This window comes from Engraulis encrasicolus, chromosome 1 (genome assembly GCF_034702125.1).
Source record: "Engraulis encrasicolus isolate BLACKSEA-1 chromosome 1, IST_EnEncr_1.0, whole genome shotgun sequence".
NCBI lineage: Eukaryota > Metazoa > Chordata > Actinopteri > Clupeiformes > Engraulidae > Engraulis > Engraulis encrasicolus.
In genome coordinates, this window is record NC_085857.1 from 32,214,639 (window position 1) to 32,230,856 (window position 16,218).

General features: G+C 42.8%; 2 protein-coding genes across 3 annotated transcripts in view; both read left to right on the plus strand.

Annotated features, from left to right (window-relative positions):
• Window positions 1-2,158: 2,158 nt before the first annotated feature.
• LOC134462129 (uncharacterized) lies at window positions 2,159-10,877 on the plus strand. The gene is made up of 8 exons (XM_063215053.1): window positions 2,159-2,385; window positions 3,120-3,326; window positions 6,005-6,109; window positions 6,238-6,456; window positions 7,097-7,312; window positions 7,522-7,672; window positions 7,990-8,110; window positions 9,606-10,877. The coding sequence occupies exons 2-8, from the start codon at window positions 3,239-3,241 to the stop codon at window positions 10,377-10,379; spliced, it is 1,674 nt and encodes a 557-aa protein (XP_063071123.1). The 5' UTR covers window positions 2,159-2,385; window positions 3,120-3,238; the 3' UTR covers window positions 10,380-10,877.
• Window positions 10,878-11,735: 858 nt separating this feature from the next.
• LOC134450457 (uncharacterized) overlaps window positions 11,736-16,218 on the plus strand; it is a 45,658-nt gene continuing 41,175 nt past the window's right edge. The window contains exons 1-4 of one of the 2 annotated variants that reach the window (XM_063200328.1): window positions 11,736-11,809; window positions 13,715-13,875; window positions 14,085-14,276; window positions 15,661-15,695. In XM_063200328.1, the coding sequence (XP_063056398.1) occupies window positions 13,860-13,875; window positions 14,085-14,276; window positions 15,661-15,695 (243 nt within the window). In that variant the 5' untranslated portion in view covers window positions 11,736-11,809; window positions 13,715-13,859. The remainder of the gene's footprint in view (window positions 11,810-13,714; window positions 13,876-14,084; window positions 14,277-15,660; window positions 15,696-16,218) is intronic. The other variant, XM_063200316.1, reaches the window with a different exon arrangement.

A 16,218-nucleotide genomic window follows, 5' to 3' on the forward strand; every position in this document is an offset into this window, starting at 1 on the left:
CCCCTAACAATGGCGGAAAAATGCAGTGCTTGGCTGTGTCTCAAATGCCGCACTTGTGCACTTCGGGCACTGTTTTTCAGTGCCTAGGGCGCTCACGCTGAAAATTTCAGTTGAGCCAGTGCACTGAAAGTGCCAGGATGATCCCCTAACAATGGCGGAAAAATGCAGTGCTTGAATGATGGGCTGAATCTCAAATGGTGCACTTGTGCACTTTAGTGTTCATGTTTCAGTGCGTATGCCGTATTAGTTACGCACTGAAACATAGTGCCCGAAGTGCACAAGTGCGCCATTTGAGATCCAGCCATGGACACTGCACGCACTAAACGGCGGCCATGTTGACAATGACATGGAGGAAATGTGGCATTCAGTTCAGTAGAAGAGTTTGGTCAACAGTCTCCTAATTCTATAAGTAATGTTGATGGGACAGCAACCTTTTCATGCCAACCAAAGTATTGTATGTGTGATTGATGTCCTTTGAGGTGAAGGACATAGAAATACAAGCACCAGACGCTGTGCATTGTGAACAGTAGCCAACTCATATTTTGGCGAGCTAATGCTATGCTCAGCCATCACTTCCAGCGAGGGCACAGTGCAAAGTGCTCAAATTCTTCCACGACACTATGCACTAAAGACTTCAGTGCACTGTGTGCACTGTGCACTGACTCTCAGTGCACTGACAAAAGTGCGTCATTTGAGACACAGCCCTTGAATGATGGACACTGCACGCACTAAACGGCGGCCATGTTGACAATGACACAGAGGAAATGTGGCATTCAGTTCAGTAGAAGAGTTTGGTCAACAGTCTCCTAATTCTGTAAGTAATGTTGATGGGACACCAACCTTTTCATGCCAACCAAAGTATTGTATGTGTGATTGTTGTCCTTTGGTGTGAAGGAAATGGAAATACAAGCACCAGATGCTGTGCATTGTAAACAGTAGCCAACTCATATTTTGGTGAGCTAATGCCATGCTCAGCCATCACTTCCAGCGAGGGCACAGTGCATAGTGCTCAAATGTTTCCACGACACTAAGCACTGAAGACCTCAGTGCACTATGTGCACTGTGCACTGACTGTCAGTGCACTGACAAAAGTGCGTCATTTGAGACATAGCCTGTGTCTCAGATGGTGCACTTGTGCACTTCGGGCACTATTTTAGAAGGCTACGTAATTAATACGCCATGTCACATCACATGTGCACTGAAACGTGAACACTGAAGTGCAAAAGATCCCGCATAATGCATCGCCCTTTGCACATAACGCCATGATGTCACATCTGTATTTTGATGAAGCGAAAAGTTTGTCCCTACACATACGAAGGTCTGCAGCCTGCATCTCGAAGAGCAAAAGCACTCTGCCAAAAACTGAGTTTGGGTACTGTACTGTTCCATTGGAACAAATTTGTTTATCTGGTAGGCAATAAGATCCAACAGGTTATTGTGGAAGTGGAAATAATGGGCAGACTGGGGGTTTAAGTTCTATATCAAAGACGTGGTGTGAATTTTGCTCAAAAAAGGTGGCCAACATGAAATTCTATGGCCACTGGAGTGGAGGTTGTGAGATATGGGATATGGTTTGATTTAAAAAAAAAAAAAAAACATGGAAAATTCATATCAAGAGAGACAAAGAGGGTGCTGGTTCCACACATTTTGCAGCATAATGACTGAATGCCATTGCCATTTCACCCTGTCTAGATTTTACTAGCACAACCAGTAGAGGAGACCAAGACATCTATTAGGATTTTGCTCAAGCATATTTACAATGCATTAGGGCCTAAGCCATTTAGTGACTTATATAAACTATCAGAAGACTTTTAAACTTAATGGAGCACCAGTCATTCAGTTGAAGAAATTGGACAGAATCCAATCCCAGGATAGGCTAAGGCTTGGCCTGCAGTACTGAGGACATCTCAAGTTGTCAGCCTGCAGGTGGAACTGGGGGAAATATCACTGGCATCAAGAAGAAAAGTTTACTAGCCAAATCTGGGAGGCAGGGAACATGTTTAACAGGCAGTCCTGACTCCTGAAGCAGTGCAGCAAAACAGGGTTGGGGATTTGGATGGAGCATAGCAGCCCACCTAGGCTGCAGGGTCCCCCAGATACCACTGGGTGGCGATATGTGCAATCAAAGCGTAACCCGCCAATAATCCGAAAAAGGAGGAAGAAGAAGCAGCCGCAGAAACAACAACAACAACAGCAGAATAAGTTTTATCATGGGTTTTCATAAATCTCTGACATTTGTTTAAACGAGGTTGATGTCCTGTTGTAGCCTACAGCATATGGTTGTAGCACCAGACTCCCGGCGGGAAACGAATTCGACCCAGATCGAAGAAACTTTGTCTGAGCCCCAAGTCAGAAGGAAACACTGGAAGTCAAATCTTGTGTGAGGTAAGTCTCTCTCTATTATTTGTACCAATCTTTAGTCGCACATATTTATAATCAATCCGCAATTAGAGCTACATTATTAAATGAAGTGAGAGGCAAACATATTCAGGAAACCCATTGCTCAGCAGGTAGCTAAGCCAGGGGGTCTAGTAAAGCAGAGAGAAACGCGCATGTTTTTTTCCCATGGGAAAACGAATGTTCGAACTCAAAGGAGAACCGCAAGGCAAGCGAAGGTCTATGAGGAAATTCATTTCTCTCAAGTCCCTTTCGTTAAAAAAAAGAACCATGACTTTGAAGACATAGATAGGCCACACATTTTCTCTTGTAGGGTACTAAAATATGTTGTTAGAAACATACAATATTGCCATTGCATTAAAAAGGTGTAATATTTAGTAGTAGGTTATGTATTTAGACCAACGTAGGAATCTGAATGCTGCAAATCATTTCAGGGTTGTACTGGAAATCAAATACTTTGAAAAACAACGTTTTAATTTCCATGTTAGATAATGCTCCAGCTCACTCTGCAGTGATGTTCAATATGCTTCTTACCACCAAAACGAAGCAATTTATGGACTGACCTCATTCACACTGTAAACCTCTAGTAGGTGGTCAATCAAAGGCTCGAGTCTAGTCTATGCAGACAGAAAGCGATGCACAAGCAAGGAGAAGTTGGTCTGAATGAAGACTTCTACTCAATGTCCATGTGTGTGTGTGTGGCTGTCGGTGTTTGTTTGTAGGACCACTTTGATGCAGGTCAATAGCCTACAAGAGCGCAAGAGCTGATGGCCTAAAGAGGCTGAGGTCGAATGCTGTACTGACACCGTTTGCCTCCAACACAATTGGCGAACCAGAGAAAATGGCACAGCGCAGCGGACGTGAACTTATCCAACTCGACCACCCCTACTGCTCTGGATTCTATCAAGGATCCCTGGAAGATAAAATGGGTAACTATACTTTTTTAAAATATATATTTTTTCATGTGCTGGTAGTGTAGGGGAGTAGTGAAGGGGAGTACCCTGCCAGGACTCCAACCTGGACTTTCTGGGTGTCCAAACTGGGGCTCTGACCGCTACACCAAAGAACCTGGCTCATTGAAAGTGAAACTCCAACTCCCATTGTCATTGTTTGTGACACACATTGTGACAACTGGTTTATCACTCCCCCCACCAACGCGGCGAGTCGGGAGTCGAACCGGCAACCTTTGGGCTACAAGTCTGACGCCCTAACTGCTTACCGCTTATACCCATGAGTGCCCCATTAGTATGACAGTCAGAACACACAACGCGAGTGATTTCCACTCCATCACAGGACTTTTAAAGGATAACTTAAGTCAATTTCAACATGCAGTTGTAATGCTCACACTTCTCTGGACTTGTCAGAGAAGTGACTTCCTCAGCCTTTTCCGAGTTCCTTGTCATTGTAATGGGGGCAGCGCTTTTTTACGTTTCGAATTTTTAAATTTATTTATTCCCAAAAACATCCAAAAGGTTATACAACATCAGCTGACAACTAGCAAACAGCAGTACCTTTTGGGAAAATATTTGGAGTAGGCCTACGCTAATTAAAAAAAAAATGTAAACAAACGCTGCCCCCATTAGAATAGCTCATATCTCGGGAAAAGGCTGAGCCGAAAAATGTGGCATCACCGGGTACTGACAAGTCAAAGGTGTAGCGTGAGCAATACAACAGCATATTGAAATTGACTGAAGTGGTCCTTTAACCCATTGACGCCTAAAGTACTTACAAAAAAGGGTGCTGAATGCCTGAGCCCTTTTTACGAAAAACTGCCCTCAGCCTATAAAAACCTAAATGTCTCAGCTTCTGAAGCTTATAGAAATGCTAAGCACTAAGTTGCATTTAAAAGCTAAGACCCTCATCTTTCATTAGAATATGTTGATTCATCTCAAACAAACAGAGAGTTTTGATAAAGTTGTCTCAATCTCATGAGCCTGAATGTTGCGTAATGCAGCTCCAGGCGCCAGGGCCAAAGTTGCGCAACGCAACGTCAGGCATTAATGGGTTGTGGAGTGTGCAGTGAATGGAGTGTGCAGTGAAGAGTGACAGGAAGCAAGTAGGAGGGGAGTGGGAGAGAGATGGGCAGAGTTGGGAAATGACCCAGGCCGGACTCGGTCCAGGGCCCCCACATGCAAGGTGGTAACCCATTGATGGTACTCAGTATGTCATTGGATGTTCTGTACATCTTGGCCTGAGCTTGGAATTGAAGAAATAAGACAAGACAAATATGAAAATGTATTAAAAAAGACAAATATAAATGAGCTATTCCATATTTTATAATATTATTTACTTTTTTTAGACAAGAATGTACAGCAGTAGAATTTTAAGGTCTGCTTACTGTATGATGCATTTTTTTAATGTGCCATGTCAAAAATGGTGCCTAAGGTTTCAGCTAATAACCATACTTCTGTTGAGCTATTCCAAAACGCCACCTTTTAGGCTCCTGTTATTGTGCATATCTAGTAAGTTACTGTGCTCTTTCACAATAGGCAATACTACTGTATATATGGGTTTGCAGTGTTTGTAAACACAATGTTATGAGGAGGGGCAAGGCACTGGCAGCCAACCATGTGAGCTATCTTTTTTTGACCGACAGCGGGTTCCAACAGTCAGAGGTTGAGTTGTGCGCAGCTAGAGTCGCGCAGCCAGGGGAAAATACAAATTGAGAACCCATGTATACATGGGTTCTATCTAAATTTTTGTTTTCTCCTGACTGCATGAAACTAGCTGCGCACAACTCAATCTCTGATTGTTGGAAACAGCTGTCGATCAAAAAAAAAATAGCTCACATGGTTGGCTGCCAGTGTCTTGCCCCTCCTCACAACACCGTGTTGATAAACAAGAGAAAAAGTCATCTATACATACAGTATACAGGGGTTGTACAAAAAAACTGCAACACCTGTCATTTTAGTGTGGGAGGTTTCATGGCTAGCCTGGTGGCCAATCTTCATTAATTGCACGTTGCACCATAAAAGCAGAGTGTGAAGGTTCACTTCGCAGGGTAAGAGCACAGTTTTGCTCAAAATATTGCAATACATACAACGCTATGGGTGACATCAGAGTTCAAAAGTGGACAAATTGTTGGTGCACGTCTTGCTGGCCCATTTGCGATGAAGACAGCAAGTCCTTGTGATGAATCAAGAACCACAGTATCTAGGGTAATGTCAGCATACCACCAAGAAGGATGAACCACATGCAACTCCATTAACTGTGGATGCAAGAGGAAGCTGTCTGAAAGGGATGTTTGGGTGCTAACCCGGATTGTATGAAAAAAAACACACCACCATAGCTGTCCAAATCAGGGCAGAATTAATTGTGCAACTCAACTCTCTATTTTCCACCGGAACTGTCCATTTGGAGCTCCACAGGTTCAATATACACAGCCGGGTATACTGTATATACCTGTATAATTGTGGTATAAAACCATTTGTTTCAGGGTTTTTTTGTCTAACCCTGCCCTCTACCTCTCCATATCCACCACCTTGTTATCCAGCAGTTACACAGGCGCCCCAATGAAGTCCATAGAATTCACTGGCAACCATTAATGGCCCTACAAATGAAACAAGTGAATGCATCTCCAATCTCCTTTCCTCTCCTCTCTCCACAGTGCAATATGACAGCTCCACGCCGGACTCCACCTACACGTCCAGCGGTGGCTATGGTTACCAAACCAACAACATCAGCTCCAGCGCCGCCCTGCAGGCTGCCTCAGGTAACGACACAGAGGGTCTGCCGCCATGTAAAGGCACAAATACAGAGCAGATCTAGAAGACAGGAAATTGAAAAAATGACTGAAATTTGCTGACCGCAAATAAAGTCGATGTTATTATTTTTGTAAAGAAATTACAGGCAAACCCTCCATCAAGGAAGTGGTGGATCCAGATGGGTATCTGTCTCTGCATGTTGCCGAAGAAGAAGCGGTGGTGACAGCTGGAGACTCCGAAACAGATGATGATTTTAGTGGGGATGAAGAATTACTAGGCCCAATGCAACGAATGGAGTACCCTGTGCCATCTCCGGACACCACCTGCGACGAGGAAGATGACACAACCCCCTCAAGTAAATATGCTTTCTTATTTGTACTTTTCTCAAATTTAAGGGGCATTTGTGCCTTATTTATAGGAAGATGAATGTGTAAAGTACCGAATATCACATCTAGTTATTTGTTGCACTGCTTGTTTTGCTTCGTTTGTGTGGTTGATTTTACTTTTTAAAAACAAATACTTTCATTTTTAAGAATGGGTCTGTCTCGGACGTGGAACTCGGCGAACACATTTCTTTTCCAGACTACGTAATAAGATGCATAATAAAGGAATAACAGCTGACGAGGTGTCTCGATATAAAAGGAAATAATGTTTGTTTATTTGTTCATTTAGTTTAGTTCAACAGGGACCATGCACAATAGTCATTGTTTACAAAAGTAAAAAGATGGCTTGTGCCAGATTATGGCTGATAGCTAATTTCCATCTGTAATGGACGAAGTGGAAACGTCAAACGGCCCGACGGCTACACGTTGGGAGACCTGGATGGCTTCTGCCAAGTCCATTTCTCTCTTGATATCGGGACACCTGGACAGCCGTTATTCTGCTTATCATCCGGTTGCCAGCATTTGCGTAATCATTTAAGTAATCAATTTGTTGATCCAAACCTTCGTAAGAAAGTAGATACTGTAATTAAATAATTAAATATATATATATAGGCAAACCTTCCAAGAAGGAAGTTCTGAAGAGCAATCTGGATCCAGACGAGCTTCGGTCCCTGCAGCTTGGCCAAACGCTGGTGACGTCGGGAGACTCTGAAACAGATGATGCTTTTAGTGGCGATGAAGAATTACTTGGCCCAATGGAACGAATGGAGTTCCCAATGCCATCCCCGGACACCACCTACGACGAGGATGGTGGCACAATCCCCTCAAGTAAATATGTTTTCTTATTTTTACTCATTTTCTTTTCAATGGGCTTTTGTGGCCTCTATTGATTGGAAGATGACAAGTGCAAAGTACAGAAGTTCCCATAGATTGCTACAAGAGCACATCTGTTTTTTTTGTTGCACTGCTTGTTTTGTATTGCCTGTTGTCTTTTGTATTGGTTTCAATATTTCAAAACAAATACTTTATTTTTAAAGAACTCTCGGAGACAGAACTTGCCGAATACACGACATTGAAAAAAGAACTGCAGAGGTTGAAGAAGGAGGTGGAGGAATTGAAAATGCACGACGTATGGGGGCTCGGAAAACTGTCCACATTCACTGACGACGCCTTTGAGATGTACACAGGGTAAGATGTGACTACGCTCCACCCATATAAAATATTTAATAACCCGACATAGTGTTTTTATAACCTTATACTTGTTAACACATTCACTGCCACACTGTTTTTGGAATGTTTGCTGGAATGCCAGCAATCCAGAGCGTGCTTGATGTTGTTTGTAAAGCAAGCCACCGCAGATTTTGTGTTAGAGCTACATAAAAGATACTATGGGTATCTTGAAAGATAAAGTTCTAAGTATACGCTGTGTGTGACCATGTGGCTTATGGCCATATTGTTGGTAGTGCGTTACATAATCTTCATTACTTTTTGTTGCATTTCCACAGATTTTCCTGTTACCGTGAATTCATGGCGTTTTGGCAAGTGATCGAACCATCTGTCAACAAAATGGTGCGAGTGTCGAGGGGCAGCCGAAGCCAAGAGGAAAAAACGTCTGATCGGTACATGGTTTGTACAGGTTTTTTATTTTATTTGTTTACTGCTACAGACCTCACAACAACTTGGATAATGGTGCTATCATGCAACCATGTTATTTTGTAGAGGGGTAATGTTGCCTTCTGCTTTACATGGTCCAAATCAAGCATTGGGGTATACAGTAATTGATCACCAACTTTCAGAGAGCCATGATTAATACTATTGAATGTAAATGGGAAAAGTGAGACTTTTTTTCTCACTCATGAATGAACATGTTAGTTTGGAATCCTTTAATGTTGACCTTTCAATATGAACCTATAACCATCTTGTGTACACCTTTTATACTGTATACTTTCAATTGACTCCAAAAACTCAACTCATCTTGTCAAAGTAGTTAAAATTCCTGGTGACACTTACAAAAACTTAACTAAAGCTTTCTTAACATTTGTTATTATATGGTTGTGACGTCATCTGTCGAATGCTCCATTCATTTCAACGGGGCTCCCCAACGTTCGGACGTCTGTTATTTTTCGATAACGGACGGGTTGGTCTATAACAGACCGCTGTCAATGGCAACAAGACTTTTCACTGCTAAAGCGACTTTTCAACAAGACTCTAATCAGCTGCTGTGATAGACAGCACCCGTTGTCCTGGCTACCGCTGTCAATGGCAACAAGACGTTCACTGCTAAAGCCACTGGCTTGTATACAAGTCAGTGGCTAAAGCGAATGTTTCATATCACTCCGCAGGGGGTCCGGTCTTTTGTCACTCTAATCAGCTGCTGTGATAGACAACACCTGTTGTCCTGGCTAGCCTACCTAGCTGTTGCCTAGCGGTGTTCCACAACGGCAATGTTTTGTTTTGCGCAGCAACAATCTTAACATTAAATATGTCTAAAGAAATGTCCCCGCATGTGTGAATCATTTAAGTATATCCATATAATAAGCGGGTTAACTTTCGGCGAGTCGGTCGCTTTGTGGAATAGCAGCACTTCAGAGAGAACAAGACCCCTCCGCTCCGCGTCGGGGTCTAAAGATTCTCTCTGTCGTGCTGCTATTCCACGGTAGCGACCTTCTCGCCGAACGTTAACCCTTACTTAATGAACTACTTGTAAATGAATAAGAATTACCAACGGTATGAGAACTGTCTACTGTGTATCAGGCTTGTTAAATATGATGAGATCCTCAAAGTACATGGTTGCATAATGACATTATCCAAACTTGGTGTATCTGTGAATGTCTTGTTTAAAATTGCAGGCACAAATAAAGGAGTCAAGTGTTTGCATTCGTGTGTGATCGTGCATGTGTGATAACCACAGACAATCCATTCCACCGATTGTTGAGCTCACTTGGTCCTTCGAAGTTCGTATTCTTTTCAATGGACTGAACTGCCACCTGTGTCATGAGCTTGCAACCATTTGAAATTGCTGGCACAGATCAAGGAAATTAAATGTGTGTGTGTGTGTGTGTGTGTGTGTGTCTCTGTCTGTGTCTGTGTCTGTGCCTGTGTATCTCCACCTGTCCACCAGAGGGAGTCACTGCCGCCCATTGAGGAGTTCACCATGTACCTGATGTTCATCTCCATGGGTGCGGAAGACCTCTACCTGGCCCACCTCTTCAGCATCCCGCCCTCCACCGTCCTCTGCATCATCTCCCTGTGGACCAACTTCCTCTACACCCTGCTGGGCTCCGGCGCCATCTGGTTGGACGTCGAGCAGGTCCGGGCCCGCCTTCCTGCAGACTACAAGGAGGACTTTGGCGACGTGCAGGTGATCGTGGACACGGTCGAGGTCAACTTCGCGCTCGATCCTCCCGAAGAGCCGTCCAAGTGTCCGATGTTCTGGTCGTTCGCGCACCAGAAGTACGAGCGCAAGATGAAGGCTCTGATCGGCGTAGCGCCTCACGGGCCTGTCACCTTCGTTTCTCCGCTGTGCGATGGGTCGGTTAGCGACGAGGTGCTTTTCAGGAGGTCGGGGTTGCTTGATCTTCTGGACAAAGACTCGGCCATCATGTTGCCCGACGAAGACATGACCGTCCCCGAGTGTGTCAAGTGTAAGGTGTATCGTCCGCCACCGCCAACGATGCCTTTTTGCAAACCTAGCGATCAAACCAAGAAAATGATCCGCTTTTGGAATAATGCAATAGGTGTTCTTCTCAGGATCAGGGACAGGGAGATTTTTATGCGGACTATGCCCTCGTTTGTTGCTGGAAGCTATGACGAAGTTTTTACGGTATCTCTACTGCTTTCTAATTACCAGAATGCTCCTCTGGTTGGCCCGTACACTAGGAGAGCTAGAGATTAAGAAGCTGATTACGCGTAGGCCTACAGTATATGGATTGAAAAGTTGAAAACATCAGTTTTGGCCCCCCTCATTTCCACTGAAACAGAATGTTAGACTCCACCTTTCAAAACTGTGGGGAAAATGCCCCTTTTAGGGAGGTAAAACGCACTGGTTACAATGAAGTTTTTATTTTTTATCCTTGTCTCGTTTATACGTAAACAGTTAAAAGAATTCACAAAAATGTTTTCATAGGCCCTACCTGTAACCAGCAGCTAAACTGTTCACTAACCATGACAACGGACATGAAATTGTCATCATAAGAGGGTGTTCATAATTGGTCATCATAAAGTAGAAATCTATGTTTGTAGCTGTAAATAAACGTGTATTTTTCCTGTTTTTCTAAGAGAATTCTCAACACTCAAGTATACAAATACTGTTTGTGGTGTTTTTTATTGTCAAAAATTGTAGATGGCACATTGTATAAAGTTTGTAAATAAATACTGTTGACTCGCATCTCAATTGCTTTAGTAGTTTCATAACTACCTAGTTTTTGCCATCAGTGAAATCACCTGTGTTGAGCACAGGGACTGCTGCGGCCTGGCCTAGGACAGAGTCACCTGAAAGGGTCCCAAACCCTAGTGTGTACAAATAGTAACCCAATTCTGGAGTGGGGACCCCCCTTCTGTCAACGGACCTGCTGGGACAAGAGACCCCTTTGTCCCGCTATTGCAGGGGTGGGAAACCTATGTCTCGAGGGCCGTTTCCGGCCCTTGAGGCCGTTTTATCCGGCCCCCGATATAATTTCAATGTTATGCAGCTTCACATAAAATATGACCTATTTTGTAAAATAATCTTAGAAAATACCTTTGCAATACAATTAAGTTATATGCAGGGGACCCAGAGAAGGTGGTGTCTGCTTTAAAGGGGGCTGCCTTCAATACAGGCCTAAAGTGCAGGGGGAAATCCTGGTTTGTGTTCATAGTATCCCTCGGATGAATTTGAAGTGCCCCTTCAAATCAAAAAGGTTCCCCACCCCTGCTCTATTATAGGCTTCCCTGGTTGAGAGCACATGCAGAAGAACAACCTAAGCAGGGCCAATCCAGGTTGCTACCGCTTATGGATAAGGGACGATTTTGTTCTTCTGTATCTGGAGAGGTGAGCAACCAGTGAGAATAAATAAAACTCTCACTGTGAGCAACATCACCAGATGTGAAAATGTTTGTTGAACTGCATTGGTGTTGGAAAATATTTTATTGTTTCAACTAAGTATAACCATTTTAAAAGTACATGTTGAGTTAAAATCAAGGTGTTTGTTTATTATGAACTATTCTAGGAATGGTCAGTGTCTGAGTTTAGGGCGTGGCTATGTGGACGAGAGAACGGGAGAGAAGTTTTGTGCTGAAAAGCGCCATTTTTAACGCCAAACCTCGAGAGCTGAGCAAAATTTCCAGGTAAGGAAATAAAACTACATATTTCCACATTAAAATACAGCCTTGCAGCTACGCATATCCATGCCTGCTGCACCTTCCTGCAATGAGCGGGGTTGTATCAAAGGAAGAAGCAAGAATTTGTACAGGCTTCCCGAAGGCCGGAGTGTCAGCGGGAATGGTTGAAGTTCATTACAACCACGTAGCAGCCTACCACAGAAATTCAGTTCGAGTTCGGCAGTTTGCAGTAGTTCTAATCATTTCAACGAGAACCGTTTCTACAACCTCGAACAGTATTAAGCTGGTTTTGTAAAGAGGTTGACATTAAAACCAAGATCTGTGCCAACGAATTTGCCATCTCAACGACACAAGAAGTGTGTTCCATTGCAATTAGCATGCTACTGGACCGACCTGATGGGGTTTTGTGACTGGAAATGTGCGTCCAGTGCTGTTCATGTTAATGAAGTGAATACTTTCCTCGTTCATAACTGAGTAAACATGATGCATCACTCAGGAGTTTACACTTTTTTTCTGGGGCATTTTCTAGCAGGTAGGTAGTAGCAAGTGAGGGAGTACCAATTCTCATAAAAATATTTTCTTCTCATTGAACATTATATTTACAAAGTTAGCACGCACATCATGCTCTGAAATGAATGCGCATAACTGACAAAGATGATGACAATGTTTAATGCAATGTGTTCAAATATGCTGATACCAAATACTGTGTGCTGATATACTACTTGATTAATGCAATGCCTAACTAATGAGACTTGCCAAGTTCCAGGTATTTTCCCAATACAATTACTTAATTCATAAATTCAGAATTTAATATGGTACTTAATTCCTACAGACATGTAATGATTTTCATGGTTTCTATGTTCCTTAATCCTACAGGTATCCAGTAATGGTACATTATTTTCTTACAGTGATTAATCCATGCATGTGATAATCCATACATGTGATCCATACATGTGATCTTTATCAGTTAACTGTTACCTAGTTTCTAAAGGAAGTTGTTTCTTAAAAGAAAAGGGGAAAATGTTGTGTCTTGCACTTACCTTTATCCTACCTGCAGATGGCGCCACCGCGCATCTATAAATAGAACTGCTGTAAATGAATTCGAGGAGTTGGAATAAACGAAGTGTACAGTACAGTCCGTGTCTGTCATGCCTGCGTGCTGCTTACTTACTTACCTGCTACCTACGATACCACAAACATTCATAAGGAGTCAGGACACAACAAGATGAACAACACAAGAGGCCAGGGAGTATCCAAGTGCCTTCTCTCTGATCACTGACTCTACCATTGTGACTGTGAGCCACTGAAGCCTTCACGCCTGCCAAATGTACAACAATCTTGCCTTACCATACTGTAGCCTATCTATACAACAGTAATACCACACAGCAAACCATCTCTTTTGGTGTGTTGAGGAAAATCCCACTCCAACATCAATGAGTAGAGTAGAGTAGGCTATCATTTATTGATCCCGAGGGAAATTAAGGTGTCAAGTAGTACATACATAAATAAGACACAAAGACATCACACACAACATTGCACATATATCCACCATACATTAACAGGTCAGATCTCTCTGTAACATATTCTCATTTAATTCACCACTGAAAGTAATTTGACATTTTGTCACGGAGTGCAGGTATTCCGTGTTATGTCCATGATGATGGATAAACACCATAAAAGTCCATAACTTGATAATATGACTTTCAAATCTCTTCGAAGTGTAGCAGAGCCAAAGGTGTTACGAGTCATCAAGTTGTGAAACTGGGTGCATAGAAAAAATAGTGTGGCACGCACGACCCATGTAAGGGGGGCCTTGGCTGGAATCTACCGGCATATGGGGGGCCTTGTCATGGTAACGTTTGGGAACCCCTTCTCTAATCCATGTTTCTGTCTGTGTTTGTTTTTCTGTAGGACCACATTGATTCTGATCGATACGAGGGAAGTACAAGAGCTGATGGCCCAAAATTAAAGAAAGACAAAAGAGAAGCCGTCGTTGAGTGGACTTGAACTCACTAAGCACGATCATTCCAGCTGCTCTGCCTCCAGTCAGGCACCAATGGAAGATCAAATGGGTAAGTTATTGGTAATGAGTGAATGTAGCTGATAAAAATGGCACCCGTTAAAACTACTAAATAAAAAAGAGAAATATGAATGAGATGCAGATAGATGCACCGCCCTTACGTAGCCATTGTAGTCCTAGTCAAAAATATAATTTAGATTTTTTTTATTTTAATATTGCACAGCCCACCAATTAAATATTGATATAAAGAATCTTTTACAGACAAACCCTCCATTGAGATGCTGGAAAGTGAACCGGCCGTGGAGCTTGGCGAAGACCCTGAGGCGGATGATGCTCCTAGTGAGGACGAGGCATCACTAGGCCCAATGAAACGAATGGAGTTCATATTGCCATTCGGAAACCGCACCAGCGATGATGGTGATGATGATGATGATGATTTCACAACCTCCTCAGGTAAATATATTAAATGGTAAATGGACTGCATTTACATAGCGCCATTCCTTTGAGCACACAAAGCGCTTCGAGCACTATATTCCTCCACTCCTTCGAGCACTCAAAGTGCTTTACAATGTATGCCTCACATTCACCCATTCACACACATTCACACGCCAGTGGCAGGGGCTGCCACGCAGGGTACCACCCTGCCACCAGGAGCAATTTGGGGTTCAGTATCTTGCTCAAGGACACATCGATGGGGTTAGGCAGAGCGGGGCTCGAACATGGAACCCTCTGGTTGCCGAACGGCTCCTCTTCCACGTGCGCCACCACCACCCATACAAAAACAAATACTCTCTACCTAATTCATTTTATGGCGTCTATGTATTTGGTTTTGCATATGAGTCACCTGAACTACTATTCATTCCGAATACGGCTGTGTTTCTGTATTCCGGTTGCAGAACACTGTTTCCACTCATGTAAATGGAATATTCTGGAACTTGTTTTAAATTGAATAGTGAGAATCAAAAAGAGAGAAGCGAATGCTTCATTGGGTCAAGTATCCAAGTCCAGTAAAAAAGGTGCTCATCACATATACTTGGGCTTCCAAACTCCCATGAAAAGATAAAAAAAACCAACAACTTGTGAGGCTCTCCTTGCTAAAATTGAAAAGCCTTGAGTTTTATAAAGGCTTTTCAAATTTAGTAAGGAGTGCCTCAAAAGTTTTTTTTAAAATCTTTTCATGAATACTGAGAATATTCACACATTAACAAAGACTCATTGATTCGGTGTGTGTGGCAAAAATAAACAAAATGTTTAAGATACCTGTTGTTGTACATGAATAATGAGAATGGCTTGAGTTTAAAACGGTTAAATTTGTGGTCAGAGAAGTGTATGCAATAGAGCTCGAAAGTCCCGCCCCTTAGTTCCGCGTTTCACGGGACCTTAGCTGACCATCTAACAACATGGTGGCGAGTAAATATCTTCTGATCACAGTCATGATATGCGCTGGGCTACAAATATGCTATTTAAGAGGCTAGATAAAGATTATTCATGCAGACGTATCAATGTTTAGTTCCGAGGACGTCGGCATGAAAAATGTGAAGAAACACAGCTTTCTAAAAAGTTTGGGGGTTCATACGAAAAATTAAGCAAAAATATCAGAAACAACATATATGGAGCTCGTGGCACAACTCGAAGGGGATCGAAATGCCATTTTAATACCGCCATTGGATTACATGCTACGATTTTCGGCTAAAAACGCCGTTGAGGTCCCATGAAATCGGGGGAAGTGACGTCACTTTCTAGCTCTATTCCGAATTTTAGATTTAAGGATTAAACAAAAACATTCTCTCTCCTAACCCTAACCTGCACTCCCATCTTCCAAACTCTGCCGCCCCAGACTCCTACTACGATGAAGACGACTCGATGTACTCAGGTAAATATGATACTTGTTGCATAATGGATTGCTTTGTCTTTTTTTGTGCAATTCCCCATGAGTGCAGTTACATGCAAGGAATTAAAAAAAAAATGTTCTCTCCCCCAACTTGCACTCTCATCTTCCAAACTCTGCCGTCCCAGACACTTACTATGATGAAGACGACTCGATGTACTCCGGTAAATATGTTACCTGTTACGCAGGGGTGTAGTGGGCGTGGTACGCGGGGTACGCAGTTCACCCACTTCTCCTGAGGTGAGATTTAAACAAATGATAATTCTGTCCGTGTTTGAACCCAAAAAGGGGGTTGACATTGTATGTTGCGTAATTAATTAATTCATTGATGATGTCACAAATCGCGTACCCCCACTTAAAAAATCCCCACTAAACCACTGTTGTTACATAATGGATTGCCCTGTCATCCTTATTGCAAGGCTCACACAGAACGGAATACCTAGAAGTGTGTGTGTGTGTGTGTGTGTGTGTGCAGTGCACCTAGGCTACGCTACACAGTTGTTTGAG

Excerpts from the sequence above, each read along its gene's own strand:
- LOC134462129 (XM_063215053.1), top strand. The coding sequence starts at position 3,239 with ATGGCACAGCGCAGCGGACGTGAACTTATCCAACTCGACCACCCCTAC. Across the intron at positions 6,457-7,096 it reads AGATGACACAACCCCCTCAA|GCAAACCTTCCAAGAAGGAA; the intron begins GTAAATATGCTT and ends ATATATATATAG. Across the intron at positions 7,673-7,989 it reads GCCTTTGAGATGTACACAGG|ATTTTCCTGTTACCGTGAAT; the intron begins GTAAGATGTGAC and ends GCATTTCCACAG.